Here is a 25185-nt window from a genome sequence, read left to right on the forward strand (position 1 = left end):
TATTGATGTAGTTAAACAACAGTATCTTTAAAACCTATGTATTATTCATCTAGGTTCAAAAGGGGTCAGTCTATGACCAAACATTATGTTTTCATACAGGCACACAAAGCCTTGCAATTTCTCTTTTTTTAAAAATGTTTTTATTGATATTTAGAGATAGAGGAAGGGAAAAGGACAGAGACATAAAACTAACAATGAGACAAATATTGCTCTGCTATCTCATGCACACCCTTAACTGAAGACTGAACCCACAACACAGACATTGAACCAGTTGTTCTCTTGGTGTATGGGATGGCACTCAACCAACTCAGCCACATGATCCAGGTTGCCTTAAGATTTCTTAAGGGCAAACGCAATCAGTATTCTGAGTCATGTCTTCAGTCCAACACTAATCCATATTAACTCTTGTTTCTCTTTCTCCTCCACATTGGCCTTCCCATAACTGCCAACCCTGTCTCTACTCTTCTTTTTGTTTTCTCTTGCAGTGTGCACCCATGGTCTGAGCCTGCCAGAACACCCTGCTCAGAGAGAACAGTGATGCTTCCTACCTGTCCTCTTTTGCTCTCACCAGAGTCTGTGTAGGGTGATTCCATAATGGCTGTAAGTAAGGCCCTGGTGTGTGTGAGGAACATTCTGCTGCTACTATGGCTTGGAGTGATTCTGTTCTCATATGGATGGTTCCAGGTTGCGTACTCCCAAAGTTATGGTCCCCCAGAAGTGGTGATTCCCTTGAAGGTAACAGGCACTGGATTTGGCATGAAGAATAAAGATTGGCTCTCTTACAGAATGCATTTTGGGGGCCAGAATCAGGTCATACACATGAAGGTCAACAAGCATTTTCTATCCAGACACTTGCGAGTTTTTACCTACACAGACCAAGGCGCTCTTCTTGAGGACCAGCCTTTTATCCAGAATGACTGCTATTATCAGGGTTATGTGGAGGGAGACCCAGAATCCGTGGTTGCTATCAGCACTTGTTTGGGAGGTTTTCAGGGAATATTACAGGCAAATGACATTGTTTATGAAATAGAGCCCAAGGCACTTTCTACCACATTTGAGCATTTCATATATAAAGTGGACAGGGAGGAGACACAGTGGCCACCTATGAGATGTGGAGTAACAGATGAAGAAATTGCACGGGAACTGAAGTTTCAAGAGAGTGTTAATTTCACTTTGATGCAGAGTGAGTATGAAGGCTGGTGGACCCACAGGCGGATTCTTGAACTGGCCGTGGTGGTGGACCACATTCGCTATATTCATCACCAAAGTAACGTCACAGCTGTGCAGTATGAAGTACTACTTGTGCTCAATACAGTACATCAGTTTTTGAGTCCACTAGACGTTGATGTGGTTTTAATGGGAATTGAGGTCTGGACTACAAAAAACCGAGTTCCAATAGGTAATATGGCGACTCTCCTGGACGATTTTTGCAAATGGAAGGATATCAGATTGAGGTACCGCATTCCGCATGATGTTGTACATCTTTTTGTAAAGCATCACTTTGGTGTTTCTGTTGGCTTAGCCCATTTCAGAAGCGTATGTAGAAGTAGGAGTTGTGGAGTTGATAGTTTCATGACCGATAATGTATATGATTTGGCATACATCGTGTCACATGAGCTGGGTCATAATTTGGGAATGGATCATGATACAGAAACTTGTACATGTGGACATCAAACCTGCCTAATGTTTTCACCTAAAGCAGTTGGAACTACATTCAGCAACTGCAGCTTTGCTGACTTCATGAACATGATGGGCTTCCTGGCAGGGCGAAATTGTATGTACATGCCATCAGATAGAGGGAACATCTTCACACCTGCACAGTGTGGGAATAGTGTGGTTGAAGAAGGAGAAGAGTGTGACTGTGGCGCTTTACAATTGTGTATGAAAGATCCATGCTGTGAGTCCAACTGCACTCTCAGGCCTGGGGCTGCTTGTGCTTTTGGGCTTTGTTGCAAAGACTGCCAGATCCTGCCAACAGGTGAAGTTTGTAGACAAGAGGAAAATGACTGTGATCTCCCAGAGTGGTGCAATGGGAACTCCCAGCATTGTCCAGAGGATGTTTACTTGCAGAACGGTCTGTCATGCAAGGGCGGTGGCTACTGCTATGAAAAGAGATGCAATAACCGTGAAGAGCAGTGCAGGAACATTTTTGGCAAAGAGGCCAAGAATGCAAATCAGAGTTGCTACACAGAAATGAACACCCGAGGTGACCGTTTTGGGAACTGTGGTTTAATGGACGCTAGATACATAAAATGTAGCATCTCAGATACCTTGTGCGGGAGGATTCAGTGTGAAAATGTGATAGAACTTCCCCATCTGATAAATCATTCTACTGTGCATTGGGCTCGCATCAATGACTTCACCTGCTGGGGTACCGACTACCACTTTGGGATGACCATACCTGACATTGGTGATGTGAAAGATGGGACAGAGTGTGGGGCAGAACATGTCTGCATCGAGAGGAAGTGTGTCCATAGGTCGCTTCTGTTAAATTTTTGCTCACCTGAGACCTGCAATATGAGAGGAGTCTGCAACAACAGACAGCACTGCCATTGCAACTATGAGTGGGATCCTCCCTTCTGCCTGGAAGAAGGCAGAGGAGGTAGTAATGATAGTGGGCCACCCCCTCAGAAAAAAAAAATGATATTAGGCAAAAGAGCCATTATCTGCAACTACTTTGGTTGATTTCTGTATTTCTTTTTATAGGCTTGTTAGCTTTGGGTTTTGTCTTATGGAGGAGAACAGATAAGAGTAAAGAGAAGAATGTGTCATCTTCAGATGAGCACGAAGAGCAAAATGTTAATACTTTACCTAACGAAAAACAGCAAGACATCCCAATTCCATCTAAGGAAAAGCAATGAAATGTTCTACTGCATTTTAGAAAGAAAAGCAACAATTTACAGTTTCAAAAAAGAAACCAAATTTTATCCAGTCTCCCATGCACTAAGTTTTATTCTCCGGGCTGTAGAAATGTTACAGAATATTTCACAGACCATTGACCTAATCGCTGTGAATCATAATTATTTCAAATGATAAAACACTGGCCATTAAACAATTATTAAAATATCCTAATTCCTAAAATACTGCTATTTTGTATTATTTTGAGTAGTGTTAGTGTTCAATTGTTCATGTAATTAGTCCCTAAGTGTTTCCTGAGCAAAGGTAATGTGTATTTGTCGTTGCTATTGTGTCGCAATTCTTACCATCCTTGCCACTTGTACTCTGCTTTGTCACACAGGAAATGCAAACATACAAATTAAATGTCTTCTTTGCCAGTCCTCTCATTATTAGTTTCTACAATAGTTGGTAACCTGGAAAAATGTTTGATTATTATTCATGCCAGTCTTGCCTCATTTAGCTGCTCTAAACTTTACAAAGATAGTAACTGTCAGTCTGTCCATTATGAGTACATACAATACAGGGGAGGGCAAAAGTAGGTTTATAGTTTTCAGCCCACAAGAGTTTATTTTTTATCATGTATAAATTATTAGAGACCCAGGGCACCAATTTGTGCACAGATGGGGTCTCTAGGCCTGGCTGTTGATGAGAGCCATCATACCCAGTCCCTGTGGAGGTGATAGGGGCCAGCTGGCCAGGGGGCAGGAGAAACTAGGGGAGGTTAGCGGCTGGTGGGGGGAAGGAGACAATCGGGGCCAGTGGCCAAGGACAAGGGACCGAAGGAGGTTCTGCTGGCCCCAATCAGGGCCATCTGGGCCAACTGGGGGGAGAAATCATGGGAGGTTGGGCGGTGGGAGCAAACTGACCACCTAGTCATCTGGGGGGAAGGGCCATGGGAGACTGTCCATCCACAGGAGGTTGTCTGTAGGAGCACACTGACCACCAGTGGGCAGCTCCTGCATTAAGTGTCTTCCCCCTGGTGATCAGTGCACTTCTAAGTGACTGGTCGACCAGTAGTTCTGTTACTTGGTCATTTGGTCATAATGGTCGCTTAGGCTTTTATCCTATATTAATGGCCTGGTGCATAAAATTTGTGCATGGGGGAAAGGGGTGGTTCCCTCAGCCCAGCCTGCACCCTCTCCAATTGGGCCTAAATTGGCAATGGGATTTCCCTCTCACAATCTGGGACCACTGGCACATAACCACTCACCTCTGTGCCTATCTGTTCACCCCTAACTGCCTCTGCCTGCATGCCTGATCACCCCTAATTCCCTTCCCTGCTGGACTTATCTTTCCACCAACTGCTCTCCCCTGCCAGCCTGATATCACCCTCAACTGCCCTCCCCTGCTGGCCTGGTTAACCCCAAGTATCCTCCCTGATGGCCTGGTTGTCCATCAACTGTCCCCCCTCCTCCTGCTAGCCTAATCTCACTCCCAATGGCTCACACCTGTTGGCCTGATCTCACCACTAACTGCCCTCCCATGTTGGCCTGATCATGCCTCCAACTGCCTCCCCTGATGGCCTGATCTTGCCCCCAATGTCCACCCCTGCTTTTATGATCACCCCTAACTGCCTCTGCCTGGGCTCCCACCACCATGACTTTATCCAGAATGAAGTCTGATGTCCGGAAGATTGCCAGTCCACCCAGTCTATTTAGCATATTACCCTTTTAGTAGAATAGATAGATTATATAGGATAGAATTGCTTAATTGGATAAGGGGGGGGGGGTCATTTTCAGCAGGAGGAGATGCTCTTGGCAGACAAAAATACATAATCTTTATATCAGGACTGATAGCCAGACATGTGCACTATACTGCCAAACTAGTCATTAAAAAATTAAACCGCTTTCTTACACCTTATACCAAACAGTTGTTGCCCTTAAAACCCTTCCTCATCTCCCAACTTAGGTTCTACCTTTTCAGTTCACTCAGATTTGGTTCTGATTGCTCAATTTCTATGCAAGTCAACATCAAAAGCTCTGCCTCCTAGGCAGCCATTGGCTTCTCCAGTTTATCCAGATTTTATTATGATTGGTCTGTTTCTATGCCAGTCAGCATCTCCAGGCCTATCTCTTGGCCTGATCAAATTGTTGGGCTGATCTGCTGCCCCCTCAGAGCCCGGAGAGGAAGAGACACACAGCTGTTGGAGATACCCAGACAGAGAGAGAGAGAGGCATGGGCTGATCAATAGCTGCCATGGAGGCTGGGAATTAGACCATGCCTCTCTCTCCACACTTCTCTCTGGGCATGATCAGAAGACTCTTAAGCCTTCAGTGCTTGGTCACTGAGCCTGCAAAGGCAAGAATCAGTTGCTGTGGTGACCCAGCACTGACTGCAGGACTGACTTCCTGTGTTTGGTCAAGCCTTCAGTCATTACAGACCCTGGGTTTTTATATATTAAGATAATAGACAGCTAATGTGCAAATAGTCATCACACCCTCACACTTTCACATGTGCCCTTGCACACTAGCACCAGAACTGTTCATGCACTCAACACTGTTGACAGGGGAATGTTGACCAGCCAGGCATAAATGAGCTTGTGAGAAAGGAATGGGGAATAGCCAAGCTGTGGCCCAGGAGAGAAGCATGCTGCCTATTCCATGATCCCATCAACCAGCACCTGTGCCTGCAGCCTGAGAGAGGGACAAGGTGCCTGCCCCATGGTCCTGAGTGCTTGTGGCTGTGGACCAGGCAAAGCCACCCTCTAATGGTCCCCTGAGCTGCAGTTGGTCTGGGCAAAGCTGCCCTGATTCCTGGGTGCCTGCAGTTGGCCATAGGGGGAAATCCTTGGTCCTCAAGACAGAGACAGTTAGGGGTGATTAGGCCAGCAGGGGAGCAGTTAGGGGCAATCAGGCAGGCAGGCAGAGGTGATTAGGGGCAATCAGGTAGGGAGGCAAAGGGAATAGGGGTGGTTAGGAAGACAGACATGCACATGGTTAGGAGCCAGTGGTCCTGGATTGCTAGAAGCAGTCAGTCATTCCCTGAGGAGTCCTGGATTAGAGAGGGTGCAAGCTGGGCTGAGGACCCCACCGTACATAAATTTCATGCACCATGCCTCTAGTTTATATAGACTAGAGGCCTGATGCCTGAAATTCATACAAGGGACTTGCCCCTCACAGTCCTGGATGCCTCAGCCAGCCCTATCTGCCCCAGACAGCCTTGGAAGCCCCAGATGTATCAGCCAGCCCCAGCAGCCTCTAGCAGCCCTGGCCAGCCCCCATAGTAGTTAGCAGGTCCAGCTGGACCTCAAAGCTCCTTCCAGCCCTGGCCAGCCCTCACAGTCCTCATAGTTGGACATCCCACGGGGGATCCCCGATTGGAGAGGATGAAGGCCAAGTTGAGAGACACTTTCCCGCCCACCCATGCACAAATTTCATACACTGGGTCTCTAATTAGCGCTAATATATTAATTAGAGTGAACAGTAGAACGTCCTGATGACCTTTCTGATGAAGCTCGGGTTGCAAGGGCTGGCAGGTCCTCTCACAATCAAAGACTGTTGGCTTGTAGCTGCTCAGCTGCCTGCCTGCCTGCCTGATTGCCCCTAACTGCCCGCCCCACTGACAGCCTGATCAACTCTAATTGCCTCTGCCTGCCAGCTTGGTCACTCCTCACTTGCCCATTCTCTGGCCTAGTCACACCTTAGTGCCCCCCATGCTGGCCTGGTCACCCCATAGTTCCCCCTGCCAGCCTCGTTGCCCCCAGCTGCCCTCTCCTTCTAGCCTGGTCACCCCAATTGCTGCCCACTGGCCTGGTCACCCCCAACTGTCCCCTCACTGGCCCTGTCACCCTCAACGGCCCTGTGCTTGCCCAGTTGCCCCCACACCAGCCTGATCACCCCAAACTGTGCCCCTTCACTGGCCTGGTCTCCCTCACTATCCCCCTCTGCTAACCTGGTTTTCCTTTACTGCCGCCCCTGCCAGCCTGGATGCCCCATGCATCTTGTTTGGTGAGTCATTGTTCAGTTGTTACTGTGAGAGTGTTGTGACCAATTTGCATATTGCCCTTTTATTAGTATAGATTGCAAAAATACTCACTCATATTGATGTAGTTAAACAACAGTATCTTTATTTTTTTTTATAAAGTTTTTTATTTAGTGACATTTTACAGGCTAAGTACCTGTAATAAGATGTGGTCAAGCATCTATAATAACATTTCATTGCTTATACATAGTTTCTCATCCCCAAATTATCTATCATTACTTAATTTTAGGATTTTTAAAATTTTAATTTTCACTTGTAATTCTACAATATATCTATTGAAGTTTTTATTTTTTGAAAATTCTAAGAAGAGAAATATCCAATCTGAGTTTTATTGTTTAAAATAATTTTTTTTTAGAGAAAATTTTTTTAAAAATATATTTTATTCATTTTTTTTACCCCCTCCCTCCCTCCCGCACATCCCCTCCCTCCCCAGAGTTTTGTGTCCATTGGTTGCACTTATATGCATGTATACAAGTCCTTCGTTGATCTATTATCTCCCCCAGATCTTCCTCCCCTCCCTGCTGTAATTTGACAGTCTACTTGTTGATATACTGTCACTATATCTACCTTATGGTTCATCAGTTTATAATGTTCTTTATTATCCACAAATGAGTGAGGTCATGTGGTGTTTCTCTTTCATTGATTGGCTTGTTTCACTCAGCATGATGTTCTCCAATTCCATCCAGGTTGCTGCAAATGATGAGAAATCCTTCTATTTTATGGCAGCATAGTATTCCATTGTGTAGATGTACCATAGTTTTTGGATCCAATCATCTGCTGACGGACACTTCGGCTGTTTCCAAATTCTGGCTATTGTAGATTGTGCTGCTATGAACATAGGGGTGCATATATCCTTTCTGATTGGTATTTCTAGTTTCTTGGGATATATTCCTAGGAGTGGGATTACTGGGTCGAATGGGAGTTCCATTTTCAGTTTTTTGAGGAAACTCCACACTGTTCTCCACAGTGGTTGCACCAGTCTGCACTCCCACCAGCAGTGCACAAGGGTTCCTTTTTCTCCACAACCTCGCCAACACTTGTCGTTTGTTGATTTGTTGATGTTGGCCATTCTGACAGGTGTGAGATGGTACCGCATTGTTGTTTTGATTTGCATCTCTCGGATAATTAGTGACTTTGAGCATGTTTTCATGTGCCTTTTGGCCTTCCTTCTGTCTTCTTTTGAAAATATTCTATTTAGGTCCATTGCCCATTTTTTAATTGGGTCATTCATCTTCCTTTTATTTAGTTGTATAAGCTGTTTGTAGATGTTGGAGATTAAACCTTTATCAGTGGTAACATTTGCAAATATGTTCTCCCACACAGTGGGCTTTCTTGTTGTTTTGTTTCTTTTGCTGTAAAAAAGCATTTTATTTTTATGTAGTTCCATTCGTTTATTTTCTCTTTAGCTTCCATTGCGCTAGGGGTAGTATCAGTGAAGAAGTTCTTTTGGCATACGTCTGAGATTTTGTTGCCTGTGGATGCTTCTAGTATTTTTATGGTTTCCCGTCTGATGTTTAAGTTCTGTATCCATTTTGAGTTTATTTTTGTGTATGGTGTAAGTTGGTGACCTAGTTTCATTCTTTTGCATGTATCTGTCCAATTTTCCCAACACCATTTATTGAAGAGACTGTTTTGACTCCATTGTATATTTGTGCCTCCTTTGTCAAATATTAATTGAGCATAGTGATTTAGGTTGATATCTGGGTTCTCGATTCGATTCCATTGATCTATATGTCTGTTTTTGTGCCAGTACCAGGCTGTTTTGAGAACAGTGGCTTTGTAATACAGTTTGAAGTCTGGTATTGAGATACCTCCTACTTTACTCTTCTTTCTCAGGATTGCTGTGGCTATTCGGGGTCTTTTATTGTTCCAAATGAACTTTTGGAGAGTTCTTTCTAGGTCAGTGAAATATGCCGTTGGTATTTTAATGGGGAGTGCATTGAACCTATAGATTGCTTTAGGAAGTATGGACATTTTGATGATGTTGATTCTACCAATCCATGAACATGGTATGTTCTTCCATCTGTATACATCTTCCTCTATTTCTTTTTTCAGTGTCGTGTAGTTTTCTGCGTATAGGTCCTTTACTTCCTTAGTTAAGTTTATTCCTAGGTATCTTAATTTTTTTGGTGAGATGGTAAATGGAATTGCTTTTTCAGTCTCTGTTTCTATAAACTCACTGTTGGTGTATATAAATGCCATAGATTTCTTGGTTTTAATTTTGTATCCTGCTACATTGCCAAATTCATTTATTTAGCCAATTAGTTTTTTAATGGAGTCTTTTGGGTTTTTTATATACAATATCATGTTGTCTGCAAATAAGGATAACTTTACTTCTTCTTTTCCAATTTGGATGCCTTTTATTTCCTCCTCTTGTCTAATTGCAATGGCAAGTACTTCCAGTACTATGTCAAAGAGGAGTGGCGATAGTGGGCATCCCTGTCTTGTTCCTGTTCTTAGAGGGAATGGTTTTAGTTTTTGCTCATTGAGTATGATGTTGGCTGTGGGTTTATCATATATAGCTTTTATTACGTTGAGGTATGATCCTTGTACTCCCACCTTGTTAAGAGTTTTTATCAGGAAAGGGTGTTGGATTTTATCAAATGCTTTTTCTGCATCAATTGATATGACTATATGATTTTTATCTTTCAACTTGTTTATGTGATGTATCACGTTTATTGATTTGCGGATATTGTACCAACCTTGCATCTCTGGAATAAATCCTACTTGGTCATGGTGTATGATCTTTGTGATGCTCTGCTGGAGCCGATTTGCTAGAATTTTGTTGAGGATTTTGGCATCTATGTTCATGAGGGATATTGGTCTATAATTCTCTTTCATTGAGTTGTCTTTATCAGGTTTTGGTATTAGGGTGATGCTGGCTTCATAGAAGGAGTTTGGAAGTGTTCCTTCCTCTTGGATTTTTTGGAATAGTCTGAGGAGGATAGGTTTTAGTTCTTCCTTGAATGTTTGGTAAAACTCTCCTGTGAAGCCATCTGGCCCTGGGCTTTTGTTTGCTGGAAGCTTTTTGATGACTGTTTCAATTTCTTCCCAAGTCATTGGTCTATTGAGATTTTTAGATTCTTCCTGATTGAGTTTTGGAAGTTTGTATTTTTCTAGGAATATGTCCATTTCCTCCAGGTTGTTCAGTTTGTTGGAATAGAGTTGTTCGTAGTATTTTGTAACAATCCGTTGTATTTCGGTGGGGTCTGTTGTTATTTCACCACTTTCATTTCTTATTTTGTTTATTTGGGTCCTCTCTCTTTGTTTCTTGGTTAGCCTGGCTAGAGGTCCATCTATCTTGTTTATCCTTTCAAAGAACCAGCTCTTGGTTTTGTTGATCTTATGTATTGTTTTTTTGGTCTCTATGTCGTTTATCTCTGCTCTGATTTTTGTTATTTCCTTCCTTCTGCTTACACTGGGCTTTTCTTGTTGCTCCTTTTCTAACTCTTTGAGTTGTAGAGTTAGATCATCTGTTATTATTTTTTCTAGTTTTTTGCAATAGGCTTGTAAGGATATGAACTTCCCTCTCAAAACTGCTTTTGCTGTGTCCCATAGATTTTGGATTGTTGTGTTTTCATTGTCATTTGTTTCCAGGATGTTTTTAATTTCTTCCTTGATTTCTCTGGTAACCCAGTCCTTGTTTAATAGCAAGCTGTTTAGTCTCCATGTGTTTGATTTCTTTGGATTATTTTTATTGTAGTTAATTTCCAGTTTTATGCCATTATGGTCTGAGAAGATACTTGATATGATATCTATCTTCTTGAATTTGAAGAGACTTTGCCTATGTCCCAAAATGTGGTCTATCTTTGAGAATGTCCCATGTGCACTTGAGAAGAATGTATATTCTGTGGCTTTGGGGTGGAGTGTCCTGAAGATGTCAATTAATTCCAAGTGGTCTAGTGAGTCATTTAGGATTGATATTTCTTTGCTGATTTTTTGTTTAGATGATTTGTCGAAGGGTGACAGTGGGGTATTAAAATCTCCTACTATGATTGTATTGCTATTAATCTCTCTCTTAATGTCCTCCAGCAGTTTTTTAATGTATTTGGTTGCTCCTGTATTGGGTGCATATATATTTACCAGGGTTATTTCTTCTTGTTGGATTGTTCCCTTTATTATTATGAAGTGGCCATCGTTATATCTTGTTATGTCCTTCACTCTGAGATCTAATTTGTCAGATATAAGTATTGCTACCCCAGCTTTTTTTTCATTTCCATTTGCCTGGAAAACTTTTTTCCATCCCTTCACCCTCAGTCTGTGTGCATCTCTTTTTCTGAGGTGGGTTTCTTGTAGACAACAGATGTATGGGTCTTTTTTTCTTATCCAATCTGTTACCCTATGTCTTTTGATTGGAGCATTTAATCCATTTACATTTAAGGTTATTATTGATAGGTACTCATTTGACGCCATTTTTATTCTATACCCATGTTCCCTCTTCACTTCTTATTTCTTTATTTTTACAGTAGACCCTTTAGCATTTCTTGCATTGCTGGTTTGGTGGAGATAAATTCCTTCAGTCTTTTTTTGTCTGTGAAGCTCCTGATTTCCCCTTCAATTTTGATTGATAGCCTTGCTGGGTACAGTATTCTTGGATTCAGACCCTTCCTTTGCATGACTTTGTATATTTCGTCCCATTCCCTTCTGGCCTGATAAGTTTCTGTTGAGAAATCAGTTGCTAGTCTGATGGGGGTTCCTTTGTATGTAACTTTCTGTCTCTCTCTGGCTGCTTTTAAGATTATTACTTTGTCATTGTTGTTTGCCAATTTAATTATAATGTGCCTTGGAGTCTGTCTTCTGGGATTCATTTTGCTTGGGACTCTGCGGGCATCTTGGATTTGTGTGGTTTTTTTCTTTTCTATTTCAGGAAAGTTTTCTGTCATTATTTCTTGAAATACTTTTTCCATGTCTACCTCAGTTTCCTTTCCTTCTGGAACCCCTATTATTCGAATTTTGTTTTGTTTTGTCGCAAAGCTCCCGTAGGCTCTCCTCCTGCTTTTTAATCTTTATTTCTAGAAGTTGCTCTACTTGGGTATTTTTTTCCATCTTATCTTCTAGCTCACTGATCCGGTCCTCTGCTTCATCTAGTCTACTCTTGATGCTTTCTATTGAGTTCATCATGGTAGCGATGTCACTTTTCATTTCTTCTTGGTTCTTCTTCAGTTCCTCATGGCTCTTCTTCATTTCCTCATGGTTCTTCCTCATTTCTTCTTGGCTATTGTCAAATTTCTCTTCCATTCTTTTTAGCCATGCTATGATCATTACTCTGAATTCTTGCTCTGGTAGGCTGCTTACCTCTGACTCGTTTACTTCCTTTTCTGGTGATGCCTGGTTTTCTTTCACATGCAGACTATGTTTTTGTCTCCCCATGGCCTCTCTTTTCAGGAAGTCTGGTTATGTGGTATTTCTTCTCCTGCATTGATTTTTGAGGTACAAAATACAACACTACCAGGTACAACACAAGAGGCACTTAACAGGAATGTATTTACAATATTAATAACCTCTAATAAAGGTGTCCACTAGAGAAAGGCAACTTAGGGGATAGTTGAGAAGGAATAAAGGTAAAAATAAAATAAAGAAAAATTTTTAAAAAATTAAAATTAAAAAAAATAAGTAAATTAAAAAAAAAGAGGGATAAAGAGATAGAAAAAGAAGAAGAAAAAAATAATGACAAAATGAAGTTGGAAAACAGAGAAAAAAAAGAAGAGGGAGAGAGAGAGAGAGAGAGAGAGAGAGAGAGAGAGAGAGAGAGAAAGAGAGAGAAGAAGCAAACTAAAAGAGAAATGGGAAACAAACTATATATATGTGGAGAAAATTGCCATAGAACAACCTCTGAACCCCGCCAATGCCAGTAACAATATTTGGAGATTAATACAAACTACAATATCCACTATTATTAAGTAAGGCTATGATATACAGAAGTAAAAGAAACAAACAAAAACAGAGGATTTTTAAAAAAGAATACAAAGCAACAATAACAATACAGGAATAAGCATAACAATTTCACTAAAAAGCATAAAAATTCACAATAATCAACCTTCACACAAACAATGCGAAAAGGATAGAGGGGAGAACAGATTTTTTTTTTAACTAGTTAATATAGTGTAGAGATTGGTATTTATACACTTGGATCAGGGGTTGGAACTTAGGTCTATAAGTATAGTGAGAGCTTTAGCAGGGGATATACAGAGAGAATAGAGGAAAAACTAAAGCCAGAATGGGATAGGATAAACTGTAGACTAAAGGGTAAAGTTTAGTAAGAGAGTGATAGTGTAAAGGTTGAGTTGAGATAGGGTTGAATGATGCTATAGTAGAGATTAAAATAGAATGAAGGTTACTCCCAATGTAAAATAAAGAAAAAATAAAATGGTACTAGAGAGAGAGAAAAAAAAATAAATAAAAATTTAAAAAAAATTGCAAAATAGCAGTAGTAATAGTGATGATAGAGATTGAAAAATGTAATAATTGAAAAGGTAAAATCAAGTAAGGAAAAAAGAAAAAAATTGTTTCTTAAGTAAAAGATATGAAAAATGAAAATTAAATAAAAGATGTAAAAAATGAAAATAAAATAAAGAATAGCAAAATTAGCATAAAAATGACCAGTAGTGGTCCCTTACTTCCTCAGTTAATGTATTTGGCACTTCTGATTCTCGGACCAGACAGTCTTGCAGTTCCCAGCTTTCCACTGCACCTCAGTTTTGTAAGGTAATCCTAAATTTTAAGTAGGCTATATCTTAGTTATTTGTGTCCATTTATTTTTGATTAATTAAAAGACAAAAGAAAAGAAAAGAAAAGAAAAGAAAAGAAAAGAAAAGAAAAGAAAAGAAAAGAAAAGAAAAGAAAAAAAAAAAAAAAAAAGAAGGGCAGTTTGTAATTCAGCTCTTAGGTGTCAGTGTTTCTGGTTTGACCTCCCAGTCTTTTTGGTTGCTCTGGCCTTCTTTCTCTATGGCTCTAGCTGGCAGGGTGCTAGCTGGCTCCCAGACTATCTCTTCTGGCTCCGATCCCTTGTTTCCAAGAAGGCAATTTCTCCCTGCAAATTCCCCGGATATGCCCAACTAGGCAGTCCTTCCCTAGTATTCCGGGGATCAGGTGCCGAGGTGTCCAGATGTTCCACCCTTGGCGGGACAGCCGAGATTCTTAACACTCTGTCCCGTGTCCCCTGGCGTTTTTTTTTAAATAAAATAAAAAATTCCCGCTTCTGGGGAAGCTTATGCCAAACCCAGCACTAGATGTCGCTGCAGCCTTCTTAGGGCTCAGCTTTGCGGGTGCTCCATGGAGGCGGGGCCGGAACTCCCCGGCTACCGTGGCTTCCCGCGCCGCGGGACCGCGATCTCTCAGGCTTTCCCCGCAAACTCTGACCTTTCCTGGGGTGACCGAAGAAATCCTTTGAATCCACGCGCCTGCGCCAACTCGGGCGTCTCAGCTACTGGATGGACCTCTCCGCAGTGGGCTTTCCTCAGAGAAGCCACTCCTTTCTCGCAGCACCGCAGCTGCCGCCGCCGCCGCCGCCGCCACCGCCGCCGCCGCCACCGCGGCCGTGCTGGCACCCGGCCAGGAAATTCTGTCCAGAGGATCGCTCCCTAGCTTCCTAGAGACCTTGGCTGCCCCTCAGCTGCTAATCAACCCTCCCTGAGCGACTCAGATGCCACTTTTATCTGTTCTGGGACCAGAGTCAGAACAAGTCCGACTGTTCGGTCGCCATCTTCAAACAACAGTATCTTTAAAACCTATGTATTATTCAGATTCAAAAGAGGTAAGTCTATGATCAATCATCATGTTTCATACAGTCACACATTGCCTTGATATTTCTCCTTTAAATATCATTTTATTGATTTTTAGAGATAGAGGAAGAGAAAAGGAGAGAGACATAGAAATAACAATAGGACAAATACTGATCTGTTATCTCATGCACACCCCTAACTGAAGATTAAACCCACAACCCTTCACAATCAAAGACTGTTGGCTTGTAGCTGATCAGCTGACTGCCTTCCTTTCTGATTACCCCTAACTGCCCCCTGCCAGCCTGATCAACTCTAATTGCCTCTGCCTGCCAGCTTGGTCACTCTTAACTTCCCCATTCCCTGCCTTTGAACCATTTGTTCTCTTGGTCTATGGGACGACACTCAACCAACTCAGCCACATGATCCAGGTTGCCTTAAGATTTCTTGAGGGCAAATGCAAGCAGTATTCTAAGTCATGTCTTCAATCAAACACTTAACCATGTTAACTCTTTTTTTTCTTTTTTTAAATTTTTTTTATTAAATTATCATCTTTGTACATATACCATTGCCGCCCCCTCCCATATATGCCCTCCCTCCCCAGAGTTTTGTGTCCATTGGTTGTACTTATGTGCATGTATAGAAGTCCTTCAGTTGATCTCTTATCTCCCCCAGATCTCCCTAACCTCCACGCTGTAATTTGACAGTCTGTTTGTTGCTTTACTGTTCTATATCTATCTTTTGGTTCTTCAGTTTATAATGTTCTTTATCATCCATAAATAAGTGAGGTCATGTGGTGTTTCTCTTTCATTGATTGGCTTATTTCATTCAGCATGATGTTCTCCAATTCTATCCAGGTTGCTGCAAATGATGAGAATTTCTTCTTTTTTATGGCAGCATAATATTCCATTGTGTAGATGTATCATAGTTTTTGGATCCAATCATCTGCTGATGGGCACCTAGGCTGTTTCCAAATCCTAGCTATTCTAAATTGTGGTGCTATGAACATAGGGGTGCATATATCCTATCTGATTGGTGTTTCTAGTTTCTTGGGATATATTCCTAGGAGTGTGATTACTGGGTCAAATGGGAGTTCCATTTTCAGATTTTTGAGGAAACTCCACACTGTTCTCCACAGTGGTTTCACCAGTCTACATTCCCACCAGCAGTGCACTAGGTTCCTTTTTCTCCGCAACCTCACCAACACTTGTCGTGTGTTGATTTGTTGATGTTGGCCATTCTGACAGGTGTGAGATGGTACCACATTGTTGTTTTGATTTGCATCTCTCGGATAATTAGTGACTTTGAGCATGTTTTCATGTGCCGCTTGGCGTCTTTCTGTCTTCCTTTGAGAAGATTCTATTTAGATCCATTGCCCATTTTTTAATTGGGTCATTTATCTTCCTTTTATTAAGTTGTGTAAGCTGTCTGTAGATGTTGGAGATTAAACCTTTATCAGTGATAACATTTGCAAATATGTTCTCCCATACAATGGGCTTTCTTGTTTTGTTGATGGTTTCTTTTGCTGTAAAAAAAGCTTTTTATTTTGATGTAGTCCCATTTGTTTATTTTCTCTTTAGCTTCCATTGCCCTAGGGGCAGTATCAGTGAAGTTCTTTTGGCATATGTCTGAGATTTTGCTGCCTGTGGATGCCTCTAGTATTTTTATGGTATCCCATTTTATGTTTATGTACTGAATCCATTTTGAGTTTATTTTTGTGAATGGTGTAAGTTGGTGATCTAGTTTCATTCTTTTGCATGGATCTGTCCAATTTTCCCAACACCATTTATTGAAGAGACTGTCTTGACTCCATTGTATATTCCTGCCTCCTTTGTCAAATATTAACTAAGCATAGTGATTTGGGTTGATATCTGGGTTCTCAATTCCATTCCATTGATCTATACGTCTGTTCTTGTGCCAGTACCAGGCTGTTTTGAGAACAGTGGCTTTGTAATACAGCTTGAAGTCTGGTATTGAGATCCCTCCTACTTTACTCGTCTTTCTCTGGATTGCTGTGGCTATTTGGGGTCTTTTGTAGTTCCAAATTAACTTTTGAAGAGTTTTTTCTAGGTCGGTGAAATATGCCGTTGGTATTTTAATGGGGAGTGCATTGAACCTATAGATTGCTTTAGGAAGTATGGACATTTTGATGATGTTGATTCTACCAATCCATGAACATGGTATGTTCTTCCATCTGTTTACATCTTCCTCTATCTCTTTTTTCAGTGTCATGTATTTTCCACGTATAAGTCTTTTACCTCCTTAATTAAGTTTATTCCAAGGTATCTTAATTTTTTTGGTGCGATGGTAAATGGGATTGCCCTTTAAGTCTCTGTTTCTGCAAGTTCACTATTGGTGTATAGAAATGCCATAGATTTCTTGGCATTAATTTTGTATCCTGCTACATTGCCAAATTCATTTATTAAGTCAATTAGTTTTTTAATTTAGTCTTTTGGGTTTTTTATGTACAATATCATGTCATCTGCAAATACGGATAACTTTACTTCTTCTTTTCCAATTTGGATGCCTTTTATTTCCTCTTCTTGTCTAATTGTAATGGCTAGTACTTCCAGTACTATGTCAAACAGGAGTGGTGAGAGTGGGCAAACCTGTCTTGTTCCTGTTCTTAGAGGGAATAGTTTTAGTTTTTGACCATTGAGTATAATGTTGGCTGTGGGTTTATCATATATAGCTTTTATTATGTTGAGGTATGATCCTTGTACTCCCACCTTGTTAAGAGTTTCTATCAGGAAAGGGTGTTGGATTTTATCAAATGCTTTTTCTGCATCAATTGATATGACTATATGATTTTTATCTTTCAATTTGTTTATGTGATGTATCACGTTTATTGATTTGTGGATATTGTACCATCCTTGCATTCCTGGAATAAATCCTACTTGGTCGTGGTGTATGATCTTTGTGATGCTCTGCTGAAGCCGATTTGCTAGAATTTTGTTGAGGATTTTGGCATCTATGTTCATAAGAGATATTGGCCTGTAATTTTCTTTCATTGAGTTGTCTTTATCTGGTTTTGGTATTAGAGTGATGTTGGCTTCATAGAAAGAGTTTGGAAGTGTTCCTTCCTCTTGGATTTTTTGGAATAGTCTGAGGAGGATAGGTTTTGGTTCTTCCTTGAATGTTTGGTAAAACTCTCCTGTGAAGCCATCTGGCCCTGGGCTTTTGTTTGCTGGAAGTTTTTTGATGACTGTTTCAATTTCCTCCCAAGTTAGTGTTCTATTGAGATTTTTAGATTCTTCCTGATTGAGTTTTGGAAGGTTGTATTTCTCTAGGAATATGTCCATTTCCTCCAGGTTGTTCAGTTTGTAGGAATAGAGTTGTTCGTAGTATTTTGTAACAATCCTTTGTATTTCAGCAGGGTCTGTTGTTATTTCACCTCTTTCATTTCTGATTTTGTTTATTTGGGTCCTCTCTCTTTGTTTCTTGGTTAGCCTGGCTAGAGGTTCATCTATCATCTTTATCCTTTCAAAGAACCAGCTCTTGGTTTTGTTGATCTTATGTATTGTTTTTTTGGTTTCTATGTCGTTTATCTCTGCTCTGATTTTTGTTATTTCCTTCCTTCTGCTTACACTGGGCTTTTCTTGTTGCTCTTTTTCTAACTCTTTGAGCTGTAGAGTTAGATCATTTGTTACCATTTTTCCTAGTTTTTTGCAATAGGCTTGTAAAGATATGAACTTCCCTCTCAAAACAGCTTTCGCTGTGTCCCATAGATTTTGGATTGTTGTGTTTTCATTGTCATTTGTTTCCAGGATGTTTTTAATTTCTTCCTTGTTTTCTCTGGCAACCCAGTCCTTGTTTAATAGCATGCTGTTTAGTCTCCATGTGTTTGATTTCTTTGGATTATTTTTATGGTAGTTAATTTCCAGTTTTATGCCATTATGATCTGAGAATATGCTTGAAATGATTTCTATCTTCTTGAATTTGAAGAGACTTTGCTTATGTCCCAAAATGTGGTCTATCTTTGAGAATTTCCCATGTGCACTTGAGAGGAATGCATATTCTGTGGCTTTGGGGTGGAATGTACTAAAGATGTCAATTAATTCCATCTGGTCTAGTGAGTCCTTTAGGATTGGTATTTCTTTGCTGATTTTTTGTTTAGATGATTTGTCGAAGGATGACAGTGGGGTATTAAAATCTCCTACTATGATTGTATTGCTATTAATCTCTCCCCTAATGTCCTCCAGCAGTTTTTGTATGTATTTGGGTGCTCCCATATTGGGTGCATATATATTTACCAGGGTTATTTCTTCTTGTTTGATTGCTCCCTTTAGTATTATGAAGTGGCCTTCATTATCTCTTATTATGTCCTTCACTCTGAGATCTAATTTGTCAGATATAAGTATTGCTACCCCAGCTTTTTTTTTTTTCATTTCCATTTGCCTGGAAAACCTTTTTCCATCCCTTCACCCTCAATCTGTGTGCATCTTTTTTTCTGAGGTGTGTTTCTTGTAGACAACAGATGTATGGGTCTTGTTTTCTTATCCAATCTGTTAACATATGTCTTTTGATTGGAGCATTTAAACCATTTACATTTAATGTTATTAATGATAGGTACTCATTTGACACCATTTTTATTCTATACCCCTGTCTTCCTTCTTTGCTTCCTATTTCTTTATTTTTACAGTAGACCTTTTTAGCATTTCTTGCATTGCTGGCTTGATGGAGATAAATTCCTTTAGTCTTTTTTTGTCTGTGAAGCTCCTAATTTCACCTTCAATTTTGATTGATAGCCTTGCTGGGTACAGTATTCTTAGATTCAGACCCTTCCTTGGCATGACTTTGTATATTTCATCCCATTCCCTTCTGGCCTGATAAGTTTCTATTGAGAAATCAGTTGCTAGTCTGATGGGGATTTTTTTATATGTAACTTTCTGTCTCTCTCTGGCTGCTTTTAAGATTCTTACTTTGTCGTTGGTGTTTGCCAATTTAATTATAATATGTCTTGGCATCGGACTTCTGGGATCCATTTTGTTTAGGACTCTGCGAGCATCTTGGATTTGTGTGGGTTTTTTCTTCACTATCTCGGGGAAGTTTTCTGTCATTATTCCTTGAAATACGTTTTCCATGTCTACCTCAGTTTTCTTTCCTTCTGGAACCCCTATTTTTCGAATATTGTTTTGTTTTGCATTGTTCCAAAGCTCCCATAGGCTCTCCTCCTGCTTTTTAATTTTTTTTTCCTAGAAACTGCTCTAATTGGGTATTTTTTTCCATCTTATCTCTAGCTCACTGATGCAGTCCTCTGCTTCTTCTAGTCTGCTCTTGATGCTTTCTATTGAGTTCTTCATAGTAGCGATGTCATTTTTCATTTCTTCTTGAGTCATCTTCATTTCTCTTGGTTCTTCTTCATTTCCTCTTGGGTCTTACTCATATTGTCAAATTTGTCTTCCATTCTTTTTAGCCATCTTGTGATCGTTACTCTGAATTCTTGCTCTGGTAGGTTGCTCGCCTCTAACTCGTTTACTTCCTTTTCTGATGATGCCTGCTTTTCTTTCATTTGTGGGCTGTTTCTTTGTCTCCCCATGGTCTCTCTTTTCAGAATGTCTATCTCCTGCTTTGATTTAAAGGCACAAAATACAACAGAACCAGGTACAACACACAAGGCACTGAACAGAAATGTGTTTGCAATATTAATAACTTCCAATAAAGGTAACCACTAGGGAAAGGCAAATTAGGGAATAGGAGATAAAGAGTAAGAGTAAAAAGAGAAGAGGGAGGGAGCAAAAAAAAAAGATAGGAAAAAGAGTGTCAAAATGAATTTGGGAAACAGGGAAAAGAAAGAGAAAGAGAGAGAGAGAGGGGGGGGGGGGGAATAAACTATATATATATATGGGGAGAGAATTTCAATTGAACAACCACTAATCCCAACAAATGCTGTCAGCAGTACCTGGAGAATAATACAATCTACAACATCTCCTAAATCCAGCACAGGAAGGGAAAACAGAAGTAATAAAATAACAACAAACAAAAACCAATCAAATAAGAAAATACTGAGCAACAGCAACAGCAAAAGAATAAGCAAAATACTCTCACTAAAAAGCATAAAAATACAATATAATCATCATTCCCCCAAACAGCATCAAAAGAACCGTGAGGAAAACAATTTTTTTTTTTTTTTTTTTTTTTTTTTTTTTTTGCTAGTCAATACAGCTCAGAGAGGGGTGTGTATGCACTTGGCACAGGGGATTGGAAATTAGATATATAAGTAGGGTAGAAATTTTAGCAGGAGGATACTGAAAGAGTAAGAAAATCTAAAGCAGGAAAGGGTTAAGATAAACATGATAGCAAAAGGGGGAAGGGTAGAAAGAGAATGATGGTGTAAAGGTCGTATTAAGTTCGGGTTAAACAATGTTACAGGAGAAATGAAAATAAAATGAAGAACACTAATTCCAATGTAAAATAAAGAGAAAATAAAATGGCACTTAAAAAAATTAAAATAGCAGTAGTAAAAATGCTTATTGAACCTAAAAATGTAATAATTAAAAAGTTAAAATCTGCTTAACAATAACCCACAACCTTCGGACCAACTAAAATCTAGTGAGGAAAAAAGGAAAAAAAGTGTTTCTTAAGTAAAAAGATGCAAAAAAATGAAAATTTAAAATAAATAAATTTAGCAAAAAAAATGTGCAGTTGTGAAGGCCATTCACTTCTGTTATTCTATTGACACGCCCGTTTCTCAGCCCAGACAGTATTGCAGTTCCCTGCGTTCTGCTGCACCTCAGTGGCGATTCCTTAGTTTCTTGGTTTTTGATCAAATAAAACTAATAATAAACACAGTCAGTTTGTACTCCAGACCCTAGGTGGCGGTGTATGTGGATTGATGTCCCGTCTTTTTGGCTGCTCTAGCCTTCTTTTTCTGTGGCACTCAATACCGGGGGGTTGGTTGGTTGGTTGGTTGGTTGGTTTGTTTGTTTTGCCTCGGAGCTGAATCCTGGATTATTTCTCCCTGCTCTGCTTCTCAGTTTCCAGAAAAGCAGTTTCCCCCTGCTGTCTCTTAGGGTCAGCCAATCTGGGTGATCTCTCCTTTGTAATCAGAAGCAAAGTGTTGCAGGGGAAACAGCCTAGGTGCGCAATGGGCGAGTCTGCGTGCACTTACAAACAGACTGCTTTCCAACTCCTCTGTTCTCCCACCGTGCAGGATCATAATGGGTTGCTCCCTAGAGAACCCCACTGGTAGCAACCTTGGGGACCCCCATCCACTGTCTCAAATCACGCCAGACCCAACAGTGGGGGCTTCTGTGGAAGCAGATTTCCAGGGTCCCAGCGGCTGCACGGTCGCCCCAGCTGCCGCTTTCGCTTTAGCTGTTGGGACACAGACACCCGGTGTTATCCCTGGAAAAATCCAAGCTTTCTGTAGAATGCGCGTGTCCACGCCGGTCGGACAGCCCCGATTCTTAATAATCTGTTCCGTGTCCCTTGGCATTTTAAAAGAGTCCCGCTTCTGAGGAAGATTAAGCTAAACCCAGCACTAGGTGTCCCCAGGAAGGATTCTTGCTGCAGCCACAGCCTTCTTTTGGCGCAGCTCTGGCCGGGGCACACAGCGGCTGCAGTTGCTGCCGGCTCAACAGGGACCCAGAACCCTCACTCTATCCCTGAAAACTCTTACCTTTGCGTGGGTGATTGAAGAACTCCCTTGAATCCACATGTTTGTGTCGATTGGGGCATCACAGCTGCTTGATGGTCTCCTCTGCTGTGGGTTTTCCAGGTCTCAGAGAAGATCCTCCTTTTCTCAACAAGCATTTTCTATCCAGACACTTGCAAGTGTTTACCTACACAGACCAAGGCGCTCTCCTTGAGGACCAGCCATTTGTCCAGAATGACTGCTATTATAAGGGATCTGTGGAGGGAGACCCAGAATCCCTGGTTGCCCTCAGTACCTGTTTGGGAGGTTCTCAGGGAATATTACAGGCAAATGACGTTGTTTATGAAATAGAGCCCAAGGCACTTTCTACCACATTTGAGCATTTCATATATAAAGTGGACAGGGAGGAGACACAGTGGCCGCCCATGAGATGTGGAGTAACAGATGAAGAAATTGCACAGCAACTGAAGTTTCAAGAGAATGCTAGTTTCACTTTGGTGCAGAGTGAGTATGAAGGCTGGTGGACCCACAGGCACATTCTTAAACTGGCAGAGGTGGTGGACCACACTCGCTATCTTCATCACCAAAGTAATGTCACAGCTGTACAGTATGAAGTACTACTTGTGCTCAATGCAGTATTTCAGTTTTTGAGTCCACTAGATGTTGATGTGGTTTTAATGGGAATTGAGGTCTGGGCTGCTAACAACCCACTCTCAATAGATAAAATAAACAAGCTCCTGTCGGATTTTTGCAAATGGAAGGAAACCAGCTTGAGTAACCGCATTCCTCATGATATTGCACATCTTTTGGTAAATCGTTCTTATGGTATTCGTCTTGGCTTAGCCTATATAAAAGGCGTACATGTAGAAACACTTTAAATTGTGGAGTTGATAGTTTCATAACCAATGCGCTGTATTATTTTGCATACATCATGTCACATGAGATGGGTCATAATTTGAGAATGGATCATGATGAAACAACTTGTACATGTGGACATAAAAACTGCATAATGGCTCCAACAAAAGCAAGTGCAACTAGATTCAGCAACTGCAGCTATGCTAACTTCATGGACTGGATGGGCTTCCTGGCAAGTCAAAATTGTATGTACATGCCATCAGATAGAGGGAACATCTTCACACCTGCACAGTGTGGGAACAGTGTGGTTGAAGAAGGAGAAGAGTGTGACTGTGGCACTTTACAATTGTGAATGAAAGATCCGTGCTGTGAGTCCAACTGCACTCTCAGGCCTGGGGCTGCTTGTGCTTTTGGGCTTTGTTGCAAAGACTGCCAGATCCTGCCAACAGGTGAAGTTTGTAGACAAGAGGAAAATGACTGTGATCTCCCAGAGTGGTGCAATGGGACCTCCCACCATTGTCCAGAGGATGTGTACTTGCAGAACGGGGTGTCATGCAAGGGCGGTGGCTACTGCTATGAAAAGCGATGCAATAACCGTGAAGAGCAGTGCAGGAACATTTTTGGCAAAGAGGCCAAGAGTGCAAATCAGAGTTGCTACACAGAAATGAACACCCGAGGTGACGGTTTTGGGAACTGTGGTTTCAGGTACTCTAGATATGTAAAATGTAGCATCTCAGATACCTTGTGCGGGAGGATTCAGTGTGATAATGTGATAGAACTTCCCCATCTGATAAATCATTCTACTGTGCATTGGGCTCGCATCAATGACTTCACCTGCTGGGTTACCGACTACCACTTTGGGATGACCATACCTGACATTGGTGATGTGAAAGATGGGACAGAGTGTGGGGCAGAACATGTCTGCATCCAAAGGAAGTGTGTCCATATGTCATATCTGATAACTTATTGTTCACCTGATAGCTGCAATATGAGTGGAGTCTGCAATAACAAACATCACTGCCATTGCAACCTGGAGTGGGATCCTCCCAACTGCCTGGAAGAAGGCAGTGGAGGTAGTATAGATAGTGGGCCACCCCCTCGAAATAAAAGGATTAAAATTTGGCCAAAGAATCATTACCTGCTACTACTCTCATTGATTCATTTTATTTTTTTATTATGCTTGCTAATTTTTTGGGTTTTTAACTTTCACTACAGGTATAATTGAAAAGTAGAATGTGCCAACTTCACATGAATAAAAACAGCAAAATGCCAAGATTTTAGCTACAGAAGAAGAGCAAGTTGATGCACTTTTATCTAAGGAAAAACAGCAAAATGTTCTACTGCTTATTGAAAGAAAAGGAACAATTGACTATTTCAAAGGAGTTCAGTCTGACCCAATTTTCTGTGTACTAAATGTTAGTCTCCTGGCTATAGAAATGTTACAGAATGTGTCACAGACCATTGGCATAATGCCCAAGACTTTTTATTATTTGTGATCTTAAAATATTGGCCATTAAACAATTACCAAAATATCCTAATTCCTAGAATATTACTACTTTTCTTTATTTTAAATAGTGTTTAATTTTCCAGGAAACTTGTTTCTTTGTGTTTCCTCAGCAAAGGTAGAGCTAATGGATATTGTGTGTTTGTGTGTTTTTAATTTGCTGTCTCAGTTCTAGCCATCCTTCCCATTTGTACTCTGCTTTGTCCCACAGGGAATACAAACATAGAAATTAAATTTTTTCTTTGCCAGTTCTCATTGCTAGTTTCTGCAATAATTGGCCACTAGGGGGAGACTGGAAACCTGGAAAATCTTTTTATTACTATTCATGCCAGTCATGCCTCATTAACAGCTCTAGTATTTACAAGAGTAGTAACTTTCAGTCTGCACATCATTACTATATATATAACAGGGGTGAGCAAAAGTAGGTTTACAGTTTTGAATTCACAAAACAGAGTTTAATTTTTATTTATTAATTATTGTATTATTTTCCATCAAAATATCTGTAAACCTACTTTAGCCCTCTCTTGATAAGAACTTATTCTGACTGGGTTTTTTCACTTAGCATAATACTCTCTAAGTCCCTCCAAGCTGTCTCAAAGAGTAAGAGATCATTCTTTCCTAAACTGCCTAGT

General features: G+C 40.7%; 1 protein-coding gene across 1 annotated transcript; it reads left to right on the forward strand.

Moving 5' to 3' along the window:
* Nucleotides 1-537: 537 nt before the first annotated feature.
* On the forward strand, nt 538-24274 carry LOC311623315 (disintegrin and metalloproteinase domain-containing protein 20-like; the record flags this gene model as incomplete). The annotated part of the gene is given in 6 exon segments (XM_084885324.1): nt 538-579; nt 583-2631; nt 2634-2751; nt 22318-23054; nt 23057-23398; nt 23402-24274. Coding segments are annotated over 6 exon segments (4161 nt in total).
* Between the last annotated feature and the right edge of the window lie 911 nt (nt 24275-25185).

Source organism: Pipistrellus hanaki (assembly GCF_964339955.1).
Source record: "Pipistrellus hanaki genome assembly, chromosome: 5".
Lineage (NCBI taxonomy): Eukaryota > Metazoa > Chordata > Mammalia > Chiroptera > Vespertilionidae > Pipistrellus > Pipistrellus hanaki.